General features: G+C 39.6%; 1 protein-coding gene across 1 annotated transcript; it reads right to left on the bottom strand.

Annotated features, from left to right (window-relative positions):
* Positions 1 to 551: 551 nt before the first annotated feature.
* Positions 552 to 18,620, bottom strand: ptpn2b (protein tyrosine phosphatase non-receptor type 2b). The gene is made up of 11 exons (XM_079654039.1): positions 18,334 to 18,620; positions 17,536 to 17,807; positions 16,548 to 16,638; positions 16,348 to 16,472; positions 12,248 to 12,346; positions 10,158 to 10,295; positions 8,019 to 8,228; positions 7,198 to 7,359; positions 6,383 to 6,591; positions 6,188 to 6,283; positions 552 to 1,424 (listed from the first exon to the last, which is right to left on the bottom strand). The coding sequence occupies exons 2-11, from the start codon at positions 17,590 to 17,592 to the stop codon at positions 1,403 to 1,405; spliced, it is 1,209 nt and encodes a 402-aa protein (XP_079510165.1). The 5' UTR covers positions 17,593 to 17,807; positions 18,334 to 18,620; the 3' UTR covers positions 552 to 1,402.
* Positions 18,621 to 19,042: the final 422 nt, after the last annotated feature.

Raw genomic sequence — 19,042 nt, 5'->3', positions numbered from 1 at the left:
AGTCCAATTTGTGGTTTTGTTCTCATTGTTTTTGGTGGTTTATGTGTAGGACTGCCCGTGGGAAAGGAATGTCCCGACAGCATTTTTTGAGAGGAAACCATTAACTGAATGTTGGCATCTGAGAAAGGGACTCGAAAATGCTGCTTCCTGTACAATTACATTTCAAATATAACTTAATTTTTAGCATCAAAAAGGTTCTTAAGGGTGATAAGGTTTATATTTTCTGTCCTACAATTATTTCTAGAGGAATAGTTTGACAGGAATAATGAGTTATTCCCTCTCTGGGAGACAATTACAGTAAATGGGAATATTTATACCACTTTCTTAATTAGTTACCATGGCAAGAAATGCACTTTCTAATCAAATCCAAAATAAAATGTGTTCATTTACTTATCTGAATAATTTTACCTCACTTCTCTGGCTTTAGCCTCATTGAACAGACACATGTTAGCATTTCATACATTTTCTATTAAATTATTCTCAAAATATTGCTGTTATGTAAAAAAAAAAGGGGATCATTTAAAGGTAACAAGAAAAGAGCAAAAGGCCGGTTGTTATGTAAACTAGATAATACCAGTTTTATTTGTGGATTACACTCTAAGAGAAAGAGAAACTTAAGACATTTTCATTTCAAAAGGAGAACAAGTCATCAAATCATGTTTTTATACTGGATTCAAATCTGTAACATTGTCGTTCATCTTTTTACAAGCAAAAATATGTCTTTTTACACACATCTTTTTTTAAAGAACACTATGTACATCATGGAAATCTCACATGCCACTGAATTTCTCAAGTGGGAGGAGGCAGTGCTTTTTAAATTTAGCCAACCTCCATCACCGTGAAAAACTTCAAGTAATCTCTTATAAAAAATAGAACATTTTTGCCTCTGAAAAAAGTTTTCTTCTAAAAATACACATATGAACAGCATTGCAAATTGGCAATGCATAGCCCCTAGTATCAGTCTTAATTTCATGAATGCAAAGAGGCATAGTAGAAGGAGAAGCTGCAAATAATAATAATAATATTAAAGCAAAAAAACCAAGGGTTTCTGACTCCGAAAGCAGGCGGTGGTTGAGGTGTGACTGGGGGACAAAGCGCTGGTGTGTTCGTCGTCTTTTTTTTAAAATGTGCCGTCTTCAAAGAATGTCGAAGTGTCTGCTGTAAACAGTTTAGAGAGGAGGAAAGAGTGAGGTGGGGCGCTGAGGGGTGACATGCTGCTAACAGGAGGAGGAAGGGGGAGGTGTGCAGAGGCTGATTTATGTTTCAGGGCTGGACAGATAAGAGAGGAGAGCTGTGGCAGTGGAGGGGGGGGGGGCGCGCAGAGGTTTGAGTGAGCTGGAGATCCCTGCCGGAGGCGGCTGTGCTGCCAGAGCTGCAGGTGCACGGCCGCAGGTGGAGGTGGTTAGCAGTCGCTGGTTTTCGCCCTGTCACAAGACACAAAGTATTTAAAGAGGTTGAACTCAGAACAGTTTATTCTACCAGTGTCAGTGAAGCTCAAGAGTGATCAAAGGAACCTGTGTCACAAAATGAAGTTACGATTCAAACAGAGATGTGTTTAGTGTGTTGTTATATAGATGCCTTGCAACGGTTTCCTTCAGGGAAAGTAAAACATTTAAGATAAGGTGGGATGTACTGCAATTCATTTTCAGTTGGAATTCAAATCTTCATGTAACTTGGATAACTTTTTCTCTAGAAAATCTATGAGAGAGACATGGAGAAGGTCCTGTTGCTTGGTGCATTTTTGGGGTAGAAATAGTCAGTTTTATTAGGAACATTACGTGTTAATCCGTAACAAAAAGTGTTATTCTATGCTGACTAAAATTGGACGAGGGATCGAACATTTCAAAGATGGTTCCAGCTACTTGTTGCAGCCGTGGCACAATGCGGCGTCTTGGATCACTTTGATAATATCAACATTAGGTTGAGTGTAAATGCAGCGAAAGCAGCCATCTTGTTTAATAAGCAACACCATGTCCAGATGATCTCCAACATTTTAAAGGCTATGTTCATTTAGTGTATGCAGAGCGTTAGAACACATGATTCGATTTAATTATCTGTGTATCATCCCAGTATGATGGGGGAGGGTTTTGAAGATGAGAGTATTACTCAATGTATCGATTAGTTGATAAACAGACAATTAAATCGGAAAAAGTTAAAGGTCAATTATCCAGCAAATATGTCAAATATTGACCTTTTAGTTTTTGTCAATTAAATCATTAAATTAATATCTTTGGTTTTGTTTTTCTGTTAATCAGACAAGAAAATATTTCCAAAGAGGAAACTTTGGGTTTTCAGATCTTGAAAAGATTGAAAGAAAATATTAATTGTTAAAGGTATTTTTTGTATATCCTATATTTCTATACCTTAAATGGATTCATCAACAGATAAAAATTCATGATAAATAATAACTAGTTGCTCTAAGGTTTTAAAGGTTTCTACATCAAAGATAACTAAATGTTTAGATAGTTCACTAGTCCTTAAGTTGTACCTCAACAATGGCTCTTTAAGACCCATCGTAAATCTCCTGACGAATTTCAGACATCCAAACCATTCAATCTTTAGGCCAAACCAAAACTAATACAGTATAGAACCAACAAACCATTACAAACTGCCATGCTAAAGTCAGGAAACATAAAGAAGACCTTTTGAAACATCTCTGAAAACAGCTGTAAAACTACAGAATCATGCAACAAACTCTCAAGCTCCAGCCCCGACACACTTGGTGTGATGGGCTGCCCCTGTGAAAATAAATCTTTTGTACTTGAATTATTTTTCTTTATTAAATAATAAATCAGATTTGTACAGTATTTTAGTAGGATAGTAGTATTTTAAAGTGTCAACAATATAATAATCAGACCCCACTAGAATAAATCTAGTTTCACTTTAGTTTTTTTTAGTTTTTTTCTTTTTTTTTTAATTTTTTTTTTTAGTAACTCAACTCTAACTCACTAACTCACTCACTCAGCATCATCAAGGTTATCTTTTAGGAATATTAGCATGTCCACATTTCCAGGTAGAAGCTGGGATGTTTGGGCGTTTACAATATCCCCTTCTGTGGAAAAAACTCTCTTGCTTGGTACTGATGTTGCTGGGACAGAGAGATATGCTTTGGCCATGGGTGACAGCAGTGGGTCAAACTGTGCATTGCCTCTCCACCACTTCAAAAACAATACAGTTTTTGCCAAGAAGGTGAGGCTTATTGACAGGGCGAGATATAAATATACTGTTGGTACTTGTCAATGTCTCTAGGTGTACATGTGGCCCTGTCAATACGATGTTCTTTTGTGTTATCTGTTGTTTTATGTTCATGTTGTAACCTACTTGCTGCCATGTTGGACAGGTCTCCCTTGAAAAAGAGATCGATTATCTCAATGGAACCATCTGGTTAAATAAAGGTTTAAAAAATAAAAATCGCGGTATATTTTGTTAGTCTCACGACGGAATTGAGACATTTATTTACCGCGATATCGCGATATTCGATATATCGTTACATCCCTAGTCCTAACCAAATCACATGCTAACAAAACAGCAGCAAAGCAGTGGTTTAGTGAGGGGGAACTTTACCAGTTGCTGACTTTGACAAAAAAGGGTCCCAGCCAATTTGATGCAAAGCAAATATTAGCAGCTTTTTCAAACTCATCCTGACATTTCAGAGCTTCAACACCTAAACCACAATTATACACACACACATGCCACACACACACACACACACGCACACGCAAGCACACACACACACACACACACACACACACACACACACACACACACACACACACACACACACACACCATGCTAAAGTGCAGAACATAACTCCAAACCACAGGGGCAAAGCAGGTCATGAAAAGGAGCAACACCTCAACAGAATCAAAAACACAGCAGACACCAAGCACACACACACACACACACACACACACACCTCCATGTACAAGAGAGGGCGTTCGTTTTAAAAGCAGCCGGTAAACCTCGTCCTCTAAATGTGCTCCTCGTGGTTGTTGTTGCTGTCTCAGCGGGGGGTAAAGATACACTGCCCCCCACTGGACAGGCCAGCCCTTGTCATGTGCAGCAAATGCAGCCCAAACTGTCCGAGAAGAACCACAACAGCAGAGTGAGAGCGCGTCAGTTTGGGCCGAATTACTGGAACAACACTGACATGTCACACAACAAAGGAAGGCTTCTGAGAAACGGCTAAGTGAGCCATTCCTGGAGGTGCACAGTCATCAGAAATAAGTGCTTCATCAGGGCTAACTGCCCTGCCTTCAAGAGAACATGACGTAAACGCCCGTTAGATACACACTAAAGGACTGAGAATGTTGAGAGAGAGAGGGAGAGAGAAAAGGAGAAAGCCTCAGCTATGTCTGAAGTGTGATTTTGTTGAGTCATGCATTGGGAAAGCCTGCCTGAATTTCCTCTGTAGGGTTTGAAGAAATGAAGCTGAAAACTGACTCATGTCTTTTCTTCTTTGGCATCACAAGAGTTGTAAGTGGTAAAGTAAAGTAAAAGTGCTAAAGTAAAAGTGCTAAAGTAAAAGCAAAAGTGAAAGAGGTTCAACTAAAGCACTTTCTTTCCTTTTTGTGTAAAGGAAACAAAAAAAGAGCTGTACCGGATGTTCATAGGCGGGTTCACACCGGAGTACTTTTCCCGTTTAGTTCCGTTAGTGACCCTTATTTTGCGTTCACACCAAAAAGAGTACTTAGTGCCGGGAGCTTTTACCCCCATTTTTAGTGCCTGCTTGAGAGGTGGTACTATCGTGGGGAGAAAAAAGTACCAATTTCTGATTGGCTGGGCGAATTGCAAACCAGGGCCCGTAAAACTCTGAAAAGTTTTGTGAAGCCGCCATTGTGTTTGCTGGCATTAGCATTATTAGCATTAGCCACCAACGGAGAGAGAATAACTTATGGCAACAACAAAAAAACCATGGGAGCGGTGGAGTGATGAGGAGGCCGGCGTTCTGGCGATTTATTCGGAAGGCTTCAGTAGAAGCTGCTGGGAGTCCCAGCAGCTTCTACTGAAGCCAGTCCCCGACTCCGGGGACTTCCGGCCGGGGCCTTCAGGTGGCAGTATACGCCATGAAGTGGTTTGCGGCCTGCCAGTAAACCCAAAGCAGAAGAAGAAGAAGAAGTGACGTCAGCGGTTCATTTGCGTTATCTTCTCTCAGGGAACTTATTCCGGTGTGAACGCGATCTGTACTTAGTTCCATGGGAGCAGTTGGTGCCGGCACTAAGTACGGCAAAGTACTTGGTGTGAAAGCGGCCCATGGTATACATTCGAAAAAGCAAATGTCTGACGTAATAAGTCCGATTCCTTTTTTATTAAATCAATTTTCTGAACATAATTTGTAAGTTCCTTTCATGTCAGAATAAATACATGTAACGGGCAAAGGGCTATTCAAGTAAGGGAATAAAATGCTGCTTATTTCCGATCTTCTTTACTGATAGTGTTAGAGCTAAAATAGATTTCTTTACTGTGGTTATATAAATGTAATTGATGGTGATGTTAAATTGCAGCTGGTAATACAAGTTGGTGCTTCTCTTCGTTGCCGCAAGGAAGAGAAAACTGTTTTTAGACCACAGTAAAAATGTTGGGAAGACATATTGTGGATTCCATTAGGTAAACACGAATATTTAAATATTATAACACCAAACTTTTACCAACAAACGTTGACTTTTGGAAATTACAGCAGTCTGGAGTTATGTTTAAATCAAATGAGTTGGAAACAACAGGGATATAATTCTAGAAATAAAACAATGATATTATTAGAGTAGCCTTCTCTTAAAGTGCAATAGTGCAGGAATGTTTAAACAGAATGATTAGACATGCAAACAGAAAGTAAAAGTGGCACAGCACTCTGATTTGAACTCTAAGACACTCTTAGACTTTGAATACAAACGTTATGGATAAAGCTTTAAAGCGTAAAGTATTTTGTCCAATTATGAAATAATATTATTAGGGATTGACTCGTTATTAACAAATGGATGAAGCATGATGGGTTAGATCTGGTTCTTACAATCTGTGTTGAAAAAGACATCAATTTTTGAATATCACACTTAATATAAGTTTAAATAAAAGTGTTGATGAATACAGAAGTGACAAAGTGACGGTGCTCGACAAATCATCGTGGAGGGTAACAACAACTTGACGCTTGGTGTATGAATAATACTATATGGTCTCAGCCAAATATAATAATCACCTTTTCCTCTTCTTCTCTGAGTCGTTTGTCCTGGGCTTGCTTTGGGTTGTCTTGGCTGTGCCTGATTTGGAGATGCTGTCTTCTCTGTGTCGCTTGCTGCGAGAAAAGGATGGTGGGTAAACAGCTGTCTGTCCAGCAAAAGCTAAAATAATCACTCTTCTCTTGAGAGCATTTTTGAATTCATAGAGTACTGACTGTGTGGTTCCGCCATCCTGCTCCTGCTCCTTGCATGGAGATGGTGCTGGTGCTCTGTCGTCCTGTCTGTAGTCCCCTCCCTCCTCCTGCTGACCCCCCCGCTGGCTGCCGTTGCATCGCTCCGTCGGACACCGGGCCTGCGGCTGAGTCGAGGGCGGAGACTCTAATATCGGCTCCTGATCTTCCCTGGACAACTCCCGCCAGCGGTTCTACAAAACGAGCAGACACAAGTGGAAAAGCGTTAATGTTTTTGGCAAAGCACACCACCATAACTTTTTGCCATGGATCAAAAACAGCCTATATTTTGACATTTTGTTTGTAAAATAATCTTGTCAAAAATGTATAAAGCGAGACAAAAAAAAGTTGCTGCAAAAGAGAACATTAAGCCAAAGATCAAGATGGCTTCATACAAATTGCGACTGCAAACAAATCACGACTGTCAGACATTCAGGTCATTGGCCTGAACTAAATAACTAAAAGGTGTTTCTTGTCCAAGATATTCAGTTTAATATGAAATAAAAACAACAAACAGACCAGAGTTCCACACACTTCTAATGGTTTACAAGTGATGACTTAGAGAGACTATTTCTGTATGAGTCAATATTTGTTAGGAAAACCCTACTCCTCTAACATACCCACACACGGAATAACTGTGGGGTATTTAATAAACAAATATCCATCGCCAGGCCAACTGTCATTATTTGTGTTTTTCTCTACAGCCAAATACAGCAGTGTCCTGGGAACTGAACCATATTACTCATGAAGTACCGAGTGAACTGAGTGAGCTGAGAGAACTGGTCACATGGTGCAGGTACCTGTACAGAGGAATCTCCCTTGATGCACTTGGATCCTTCGAGCACCGCCATGAAGGAGAAGCGCAGCTGGTCGGGGGTCTGGATCAGGCCCATGCGGTGCTTCCTCATGTCCAACAAGGTGCTTTTGATGTCCACTGACGAGGGGTCTTTCCTCTTGTCCATCTGGTCAGGACAGAATGACAGGTTGAACCCCCTGTTCCCTCTCATGCGTGTGTTTAGAGGGAAATGTAAACCTGACGCACTGTTAAACATGGCCAGTCTGCGTTAGTGAGTGACGTGTAACCGTTTCGGAATAAAATGCTATAAATGACATGTTTTAGTTCCCTGTTTTTCTTTGATCTGGCTTATCTACTTCTACATTACGGCTGTTCAATACATATAGGTTTTTCTATGGTATTGTTATGTAAACTTAAGAGAAAAACAAATTGTGAAAGACTACGTAATTGCAAGAGAACAACAGAGATATAACATTTCAGTTGGTGTTATAGTCACTAAAAAGTAAATTCATATTAACGTTTCCATCTATCAGAAGCTCTCTATGGACAGATTATTTGAAATGTTACTTCAACAATTTTAACCAGCCCTCAATTCATGTTTTTATTTCAGTCAAAGGCTTTAAATTATCTAAATTGACTGTCTGGACACTGATATATTTATCCACAGTATAAGTGCTAATCAGACTTAGCATAATGGATTTAATTGGGTCAATGTTGGCTCTCAATGTCTAAATGTAAACTCAAATCATTGTAGCAAAAAACAAACGTTTTGTTTTCTTTAATCAGAATACAGACATAATGATACAACAAAAATGGAGAACTTACGAGGACCACACACGTGTCAACCAATGAAAATGTCCCGGAGCGTCCGATTCCAGCGCTGCAGTGCACCACAGCCGGTCCGTGGTCCCGCCCCAACGCTCCCGACTCCCTCACCTTGAAGAGGAAGTTTAAGAAAGACGCCGGGGAGTCGGGAACACCAAAATCTGGCCACGTGGTGTAGTGAAAGTGGTAGATCTCTCTCTTCTCCCCCGTCTGAGAGAGGAGACAAACAGAGGCTTCATTAGCAGGTAGAAAAGCATATTTCTATGTGCAGTCTGCGAGTGCTGATGTGTAGGCGGTGTGTTTGAGGTGACTTGAGGCCATCCCAGGGTTTGAGAGATAAACTAAGCAAACAAGTCCAACAGTTTCAGTTTCAGTTCATGCGAGGAACCGTGTTCTGAAAACTCCCCACAACTTTTGAATCTACTTCTTGCTCATGCTTTTTTTCCTTACGATCACATTGGCAGTTACTTCTTAGTTGCTGATGTTTTAAAAAACGGTTTTCAGTTTTTAATATAAAACAGGTAAAAAATGTATTGGGAAAAAGTCATAACATTGGGTTTAATTTAAAATCGTATTTTTCAAATGCAATTTGCAGGTTAACTATTGTTGCTTAAGCAAAGGCTGATTACTTTACACACTGGAATTGCTGTGCTGCATTATCTACAGCTCGTTTGCACTTTCTCTACAACTACAAACTGCAAATAGTTTGGTGTGTGGGAACATACAACTCAGTTGAATCTTTCTGTGAAATCAGTTAACAATGGGTTTCAAAGATAACAATTAATGTTACTTGTTAGATGCTTTTATCCAAAGAGATTTACATACACTCAATACTGTGGTCAACGCCCATAGGAGCAGGTTGGGGTGAAGTGTCTTGCCCAGCGACACAGCGGCATGCTGACTGCATTGGGGATTGAACCATTTGGAAAGAATTGGATATATCCTAAAAGATAGACTGGGGGAATTTGAAAGGATGTGGGGTCCAATGGTTTCATTTATAAGGGGGACGATTGGCTGAGATGCACAAACAATTGTTTTTTAAATGGCTTGGGTGGCACTGCTCGAGGAAGGAAGGGTAGGGGGGTAGTCTGGGCTCATCTGTACCCTTTAAAGTGCACCTATCATGCTATTGTTAGGCATATATTATGGGTCTCAGATATATACAAATATATAAAAACATGTCTTGAGATGTGTTTTGCTCAAAATACAAACAGATCATGCATTTTAGACATCCCTCATATCCCTCTACTCCAGCCCCGTTTAGAAATGCGGATTTTGGGTCCTTAGCTTGAAAACAAAAAGGAGGAGGCGGAGCTAATGCCTGATCAGAATTATATCGGAGATAAAGTTAAATTCTGCTGTGATAAAACGCCATCATGTTCTAAACCACATCAAGGATTATTTCTGAAACAGTATGGATCTCAAATGCTTTTTCTTTTGCGGGTTTACCACAAGGGGAGTTCTTTTTTTAATTTCCTGCTTTTTTACACATACTCTCTCCAATACAGGTTAGGGTGTTGGCGATGCACACACACATACAAATTGTAGTATGTGCTTATAAACAAAGACCATACTACGTCCAAAACGTCAGGCATTGTTTCTGATAGCAACTTTCTGTGGGTCCACCATCAAAAATTACGTAATATCAAATCTGTATCCGCTCGTTTTACCCCCGTTTTTTTTAAAGATGTGGGTACGGAGGGAAAAGGGTCCTGACGCTGCGTGAGTTCCCCGACACACCGGGGACACAAAAAGTGCATTTTTCATGATAGGTCCGTGAATTTTAACTACAGTGTTGTCAGCCTTGGTAAATCAGAGCTTTTGAAGATCAAATCATCCATCTTTGCTCACTACATCTTAACCTCTCTTACTCTTAGGTGTGCATTAAGTACAGGTTATAAAAATAAAAAATAAACTTTTTAAAATACAAAAATGGAAATAGTATCTTCTCATGGTATCAGTCTTGAGTAGCAGGTAATGGTCGGTTCAAAGGAATCCAGATGGTGTTCAGCTTGAAAAAGCCTGGGACAGCAGGTCCTTGCAAAGCGTCTTGGTGTGACACCCTCAAACCATTTCACTTCTCCTTGACAGCTATAAAGTGGAATGCCCCCTGATAATAAAGTAAAAACTTTGACCTACACTGATATTCTGCAGCTCCAACACTCGGGTGGTGTAGTAGGACTTGATGTCCTCCGACAGCAGCGTGACCAGGAAGCGTGTGTCTCTGAAGGCCATCTCCCTGTCCTCCGCTGTGGGCCAGTACTGAGCGCACTTCTCCTGTCGGGGGAGAAAGGAGACATGTGGTCAGAGAGACTAAATAAAGTAACATCTGACAATGAAGTATGCCATGAAGCAGATGCTGAGGGGCCTTGAGGCAAAGCAGCTGATGACTAACAGGAGGACAGTTTAATCCTAGCTTTGGAAGGGGAAATATCCCTTAGAAAAACATCCGCTTCCTCTTTTCTCTCTCCACAGATACCTGGTCACACTCACATATCATACATGTGACACCTACATAACATTTCACACATGCACAGAATCATACACAACTACACAGCTTTAATATTTGCATAAAGTGTTTCACAGCCTTGTTATCTTGTATTTTGCAACACCTCTGCCTAATTTTAGTCCCATTTTGTGTTTTGCCACACTGCACTAATCAAAATGAATGAAGCCAGTTAGAACACGCTTCAGTCAAGATTATATCTCCTTGCATTCTGCATGTATTTGAACTGTGACTTTTTCTCATGTTTTATTTTAAGATATTTATTTCTTAAGTCTTTTAATAACTAAAGAAAGGATCAGGAATGCATTGTAAAGGGACAGGTTCTATCCTTTAATATGAATATATACACAACTATTAAAAAGTTATTATTTGACATCTCTTCTCTTTTTAGAGATTGTTTAACAGTTGTTTTTAGAGTTGTTTGCTTTGTAAAGCAAAATAAGTATAAAATGTGCTATAAAAAAACAAGTTTATTACTATCATTATTATTTATGTGTTGTGTTTATTATAATAAACCAGTCATGGAAACAATGCTCACACGAAGTTACAAGGAACCAGGGATACATTCCAGTACAGTTTGGGATCTTGTGGTGCTCTCAATGTTCTCCAGGGAACAGCAAAGCCGTCAGTAAAGTTGTAAAATACTGGTCATGCATTCTCATGCTATATTATCGACAGCAGAGAGCTCATTATACAGCATGTTCTTAGTAAGCAGACAATGTGCAGAAGTGTTGAGGATAAGTGGATTATGTACCCCCCCCCCCCCCCCTCTCTGCTGGCCTGCACGAACATCTTTGTGAGTGAGGTTAATAATATCTTTGGACTAGGTACTCTTTATCTGCTATTTCCAAGAAAACAGTCGGGGGGTGAATCTCATGACCCAGCGAGATCCGCTCCAGCTGCTGTACTGAGAAAGGGAAAGCTGCTCGCGGTGAGTGTGAGTGTGAGTGTGAGTGTGAGTGTGAGTGTGAGTGTGTGTGTGTGTGTGTGTGTGTGTGTGTGTGTGTGTGTGTGTGTGTGTGTGTGTGTGTTTAATCGGCACATCACAGGATCACAGGATTTAGTTGAGAGGTTGGGCTGCATCCCAGTTCCTCACATACATCTGTGAACACACTGTCAAAACACTGAATTCCTCTTATCCTGCCGACAGGAGAGAGAAGCTTCACAGTGGACCTTTAACTGAAATCAAGGCAAAGTCCACACATACAGGTCTTCTTTAAGCCTTTGCCTGTGCAAAAACATCCTTTTAAGCCTCTGAAACCTTTAGTAAAACTCCCTTTGGGTATGACGAGTTCCCTGTTATCTAGCTTCACAAATGAAGCAACGTTTTGTGCAATGTCAGACCGAAACATAACTCCTGCTAACCTCGCTAACATGGGACGTTTACATTTTTTCACATAAATGCATAGTTAATCTTCTACTTTAACCCTGTTTTCCCAAAATATGTGTACATGTGGAATACGCCCCTGATTAATCAAAAACGATTTTATGTGAGAAGGCTGCACACTCTTAACAAAGTGTGTGATGCTGTGGATAAGTGTGTGTGTGTGTGTGTGTGTGTGTGTGTGTGTGTGTGTGTGTGTGTGTGTGTGTGTGTGTGTGTGTGTTTAGTCTTTTTGTGGTTCCTGCAGTGTTTCAGTGTGGGTGTGTTGCACCAGACCAATAACAGATGTCAACTGACCTGACAATAGGATGTTCTTTTATTATTATATGATATACTTACTGAGCCTTTCTCAATGACGCGGTTTAGCATGACGATGGCTTTGGTCTTCTGCTCCCAGATCATGAGCCAAAAGTGGCCACAGGTATTCCTCAGGGGGCCCTGTGGACAGGAATAACACAAGCACACTTTCATCAGTCACATAGCAGGAGGAAATTAGTTCACTTGGATTCTGGGAAATCATTTCAATTGATTTTCTTCAGAAATATTCAAACATCAATTTGAGGAATGCCTTTATAATGTGATATCTGTGCAACTAACATGGACAGTGTAAAGTTACTATCAAAGACAATCATAGGATTCAAATCAAATCCATCATGTAGAGTTACACACTGTCGGATGTCATACATAATATACTGCTGCGAATGTGTTTAAGGTTCCCTATTGCATGATAGTGAATCATTAATTTATTGGACATTACCTCAAATGTTTTTCATCTCACATTTTCAATGATGCAAAAGAAACCTGGTAATGGTCCTGTTGGATTTCGCAAACTGTTGAATTGCACAAGGTCTTGTTGTTTATAAATGACTGAATCATAGTGAGCCGTATTACTTGGTGAGGAAGGATATGTTTTATCAGCTGCAGTTTTCTGTGGTCCAAAAACAACACTTGATAAAGGTTAAGCGGTTATTTGTCCGTTCATACCCTGATCCCTTTGGCTTTAAGAATTACTTGACATCATGCACTGGTCGTTACCCTCAAAATGTAATTAATTGGAGTATATTTCACACAGCAACACTAATGAAACATTTTCTATAAATAAAACACTTCAGAAAGCACAAAAGCAGAATTACACTGCTTTAGAACAAAAGGTCAAATGTATATTTTCTAACCCTCTGTGACGTTATTTAACTGTGACCGGTTTCTATGTCAAAATCTGATTTGTTAAATACAATTATTTGAACCCAACTGCATAGTGCATGGTGCATGGTGGTGTTATGCACACAACTCCCTTAAAGAAAGCATTTCTCTTTACAATAACAGGCTTTCATTTACGATTGCACAACCAAACGTCAGTTAAGCAGCTGACTCGGATCATTCTGCTTCAGGGAAAAAGCATCCAACAAGGGTCGTCATTACACAGATTCTGCCCTGGAGGTTTCTGTTTTGCCATCAGACGTCTGATTAATGAAGTTTGACGTAGTACAATAGCTTTATTCTCTGCTATATAATAAATCTCATCTCTACGGCCCGGTGAATAAGGCCACTGTTTGTTCATGTCTGTAGGCGGGAATGTTCAAAGGACAGAGAATAAACAAGACATTAATGTTGATTTATCTCCGCTTTCAAATCAGGAATTATCTATTTGCTTAGTTGTTGTCTGGTATATTACACCAATTTCACATAGAAACAATCTAACTATTTGCTGTTATGTGTACTCTGGATATCCTTTCAAACATGAATGTATAACTGCAATGATAGCTGCAGGGTTTCCCACACATAGACTATACTTGGGCGGGCCGCTCAGGTATATTAACGGCCGCCCAAGTATATTTCACGACCCATTTAGTATTTTTTGATATATATTTGTTTGTGTTATTCGCCCGTGACCACGACGCCACCCTCGCTCTATGCCTCCTGTACCCAGTCCCGGACTGGCCATCGGGCAGACCGGGGGGTTTCCCGATGGCCTGGCCTGTTAAGTGGCCTGCCTCACACAGGGTGACTGGCTGTCAACATGATGTGGCCTGCCGACATGGCCACTGCCATACAGATCATAAATCAAAGCCCTTGATTGTTCTCTTTGTGTCATTCAAGCTTGGGATAACCTCAGCTCAGGTGAGGTTAAGGACTCTCTGAATATTTAGATAGTTCACTTAGTCTAAGTTATCTCAGTGGGTCTCAAACGGTTTGGTCACCATTTATGTAAACACATATACTTCCATTTGAGGGTGTCAGTGTTTTTTCATATTGGATATGTTATTGGTTATGGCCATGATTTTATGATTATTGAAATGTATACAATTCTGTTTCATATAGGTGTTCCCACATATCTAGTCTCTTTATTTTCCCCTCAAAATGCACCAGATGGATGCATTTAACTCCAACATTTAATAACAAATCTTACCGGGGGAGCATGCCCCCGGACCCCCCTAGAGGATTTGAGGTCCATCCCCACTTAAAATCACATGGGTAGGTTCCTAATACATTTACCTTTTTTTTTTAAAAATAGTAACACATGTCCATATGTTTATTTGGACGTATGGACCGCTACCACCACCCCCCCAAGTATATTTCAAATCTGTGGGAAACACTGAGCTGTTTTAAATAACTCTAAAAAAGAGAAACCTTAGTACCAAACACTGTACAGTATGACCTCAACATAAAAACAATTATTAAATAAAGAAATAACCTTGATTTAATTATTTTCTGGGCTTGCATGTTTATAAAAATAATCAATATCCCTTCTTTATATAATAATAGATCTTGGTTTAATGTTTTGAAATTGAAAAAGGCTATTTCTCACTGATTCATAGATCATTTAAATACATATTAAGACATCAAATCCGTAAGAGCACACCTTCTTAAAATCTTCTTTAATTTCTATTCGCATAACACCTCACTTGCTCATGCATTTAACATCATACAGTGATCCGGACACTTAATAAAGGATTTAGCTAAACCAAACAAGCGCTCCTATCAGGATCAGAATCCAGGGCTCGACATTAAGGGCTGCCCGATGGCCCGGGGCCATCTAGTATTTAGCTCGGGCCATGAAGCCTCACCTGCTGGTTGCCCGATCGGGCAATCTATTATACCAGTATCATGCAGCTCGCGGATCCAGTAATGAGTGACCCAACAGTAAAACTAAACATATCTATAACTAGTTTAGGTAGTTTGAGAGGTAATTAAAATAGCTACGTGTGATATTCTAACCTGAAGTGTGTGTTTTGTTCCGCTCACCGCTGCATGTGATCATGCAGAGCTGCGTGTCGACTCGTCAGCAGCAACTGATCTCTCTCTTCCGTCAGATTAGACTTCATTCGCGTTTATGTCCATATCGATCAGATCCAGCTAGTTCTAGATAATGATATGACTACCTGCTTATTAAAAGACACCGTGACCTAAACAATAAGTGTCGCTATGCAACTGGGTGAGGCCACAAAGTATAGCGCAGCATTATGCATTTGTTTACATGCCCACCGGAACCCCGAGGCATTACCAACAGATCAACGCACAATCAACCCATACAGGACATCTCTTTCTCCACATTAAGTGTTACACATTAGAATTGACTACTCTTGTCTGTCACATACTCTTCTTGTCTGTCACATAAGTGGCGCAACTGAAGCGGTATTGCGCTAAAGGGAAATTCATTTGACCGGACATTTTGACCGAAGAGATTTAGATTTGCTTGCCAACGGGAACTCTGACGTCGCCATTGTGTGTGCTTCGCGGATGCACTCGGCTGCTCGGTCTGCTTCTGGATGAGGAGGCATTCCTTCGACCAACTTACAGTGGATAACATTACAAACATTTTTAACAGGGGCCATAATAGTGTAAATAATGTTTGTTTTGGCAGTTATAACTGCATGTAATGTTTTCTACTTTTTTACATCTGGGAAGGCATTTGCCTTCATCAGATGGAAAGTGTCTTGACCAACAACTTAAGTATTTATTATAGTTATGCAGGGCATGCAAGAGAGCAAACACAAACAAGTGAAATGTAGAATACAATTGAAATTGTAATATTGTGGTGGTTCATCTTATAATTCAGTCTATAGAATGCATCAGACAGCATCTAAGACCTGCAAAAATCTAAATGTTCTAGGGGGAGGCCCCCAGAACCCTTCGTGCGTCATTTCGTCCGCGCGCATTTTTCAAGGCAATCTCTATTGGGCTCAGGGCCATCTGTAAATTAGCTTAGATGGCCCACAGGGCCATCTCCCAAAATCCTTAATGTCATGCACTGAAATCATTTCAAAACAAAGCCACAAATGATCTGATAACACAAAGCAACTGACTATGAATGCACTCAATTGCATGGACAAACCAACCTTCTGAAGACATCATTTTAGTGTTGTTGCTTGGAGTTTTTTTATAATAGACCTGCTTGCATGCATGGTTGTTTTTACTTGAATAAAGAGCCTTGGACTTGCCTGAGTCAATATGTAACTTCTCTGGGCTTCCTCCATGACCACCAGACTTGCATTGATGTAGTCGTTGTCTGTGCTCTCCAGCTTCACCCGACTGTGATCAACTGCAGGCAGCGTGAGAGAGAAGACTGTTTGGTGATCGGTTATAAATTGACAGACATTGTTAAAGGGTAAGAGAAACGTTTCCACTAATGTTTACATACATGGACTGACATCTCTGTATCTGTTTCGGTTTCGATTCTCTGGATACTTTGCCACTTTGTACGAGCACTCGTGAGACTGATTCCTTATTTCCTGAAGACAAAAGAAAGATTGTTTAGAATAGAAACAAGAATTTATATTTTATGCTATCCTGAAAAGGGCTTAAGTATATTTGTTTAATGAAACTTTATACTTTTACTCCACAACAGCTCTAGTTTCTTTCCAGATGTTGCATTAAGAAACATCTGCTAAACCTTTTTAAATAATGAATCTTTAAAAATGTAAGTAGTGGAATAATTTGTATTTATTTGTTATTATTAGACATATATGTCATATATATATATATATATTAGTATATATATTATACATTTCAATATCACATTTTCTGCAGAGGTGTACTTTTTATACTATACTATAAAATACATAGTATATATAAGTACACTTTGCTGATAATACTTATATACTTTTACTTAATAATGTAGAACTTTTACTTGAAATAGAGTATTTTGTCATTAATGTATTGCAACTTTTGGTCTAGTAATTTAATATATAGGATTCTAAAAAGGGGCTTTAGGCAAAACGAGTACTTTTACTTTTGGTTCTTAAAGTGTACTTTGATGCCAATTATGTTGTACTTTTACTTAAGTAAGGTTTTGGATGCAGGACTTCTTGTAGTAGAGTACTTCTACAAGTAATTAGTGCTACCTTTACTTATATCTGAATACTTCTTCCACCCCCTATGGCTATTATTACCACATGCAGCAGCTTATAACACTAAACCTATGCTTACGGTAACATTTATCTTATTAGAGCGTTGCCTTGTCTGTACACAAACTAAACAAACAATCACATAAGACATTTTTGTTTCGAATTTGGCAACATATTACTGTTTGTTAACAGATACTGGATTAGCTGGCCAAACAGTTATCTTGCTGCCGTTAATGCGTGTCTGATCTGCGTTAGCTTCATGCTAAATGCTAACAGACTCACCAGGTACAGTTTCTGCCACCGGCCCTCTGAATCTGAGTCTTCACACTCCTGGTCCATTTTCACCGTGGCGATGCCAGTCTATTATAATCACGGTAAGTCTAATTATCTGTCCGACTTCTCTACCTCATTACGCTGTTTGAGCTAGATGAGCTTTAGGTGAAATAATGTTTTACTTCCCTCCGATACGAGCTCAAACGCTAACTGTTTGTCCGTTGTCTCGGTTGACATCTGAAGTTACATGTGCGCATGCGTCAGCAGAGGTCCTCCTGTCGCTGTCAAAAACAAACAAAGATATTCAGTGAGCGAAGAGATGACAAACACCAGAGGGGAGGAAGTACTCAGATCTTGTACTTAACCCTTTTGTTGTATACCTATCGACTTTTGTCCTCCCGGTTTTACTTTTTATAAAACATACAAGGTATTTAATCCCCCAAATCGTGTGTTTTTCGCTGTCAACTGAGTTTTTACTCCACCACTTCGTCGCTCGTTTGCTGGAGTACAGTGGCGTTTCTATATGTACAAAAGTGGTGGGGCACAGAAAACTTAGATGTCTATATATAAGCTTCTGCAGTGAGGTTCATGGCTGGTGAGGCACGGACTCTTCAGGTTTACAAATATAATATTTTGACCTAAATGAAAATATAATATTATTTTCAAAAGCTTTTTTTGTCTGATGCTTCGATTAATTTTAAACAGACAGTTCAACAAAAGGATTCCCAAAAAATGTAATTTTATCATTTAAATATTGAATTGTTCTCTCTTAGTAAGATCCCATTTTCAATAAAATTGCGGTCTTACCTTGACTTGAAGATGAAGTCCATTTGGCTATCCTTCTGGACAAAAATCTCTATTACTTGTTTGTAAAAGTCCTCTTTATCTTCTTGTTGTTTCAAAAGTCTATCATAAATCTAATCGATAGATTTATGATTCGAAAATTATAAAAGTAGGGTAGACATGTGGATATTATCCGGATGAACAACACGTGCATTTATCTAACAGGTACGTTTCCCACAGATCTTATTTTGAGCTATTTTCTAAAATCGTATGGAGAAATCTCATTGCTATTTGTGGAGGGAACCCATGCGCAGCTTACTTCCTGGTTTTGGGACGCGTCTCTCTCCTCCTCTTCACACACCACACTTTTTGCGGCACACGTACTTACAGCAAATCAGCTCTGAATTATGTGAGATGACGTATGGTGGGGATGGCAGCTCAGTGCCCCTATGGTCATTATTTGTTTGCCACACACATAAAATAGGACAATACTCTGAGCATGCGCAGTGTAGTTTTTAAAGTCACCGTTCACTTAGACCAGGGGTCTGCAACCTTTTTGACCAAAAGAGCCATTTTGCTCCATTTTCCAAAATATGTTTTTGTCTGGAGCCGCAAAACATATTTCATAGCTTGATAGCTAATAAAGTTGTATTTATTGTTATATCAGACAAAAACTACAGTTTTTTTGCATGTATTAGGCTATTTATTACATTATATAAAACTGTTAACCTCT

Source organism: Notothenia rossii, assembly GCF_949606895.1.
Source record: "Notothenia rossii genome assembly, chromosome: 10".
Classification (NCBI taxonomy): domain Eukaryota; kingdom Metazoa; phylum Chordata; class Actinopteri; order Perciformes; family Nototheniidae; genus Notothenia; species Notothenia rossii.
Note: the sequence above shows the minus strand (reverse complement) of the source record. Positions and strands in the feature narration are given on the sequence as shown.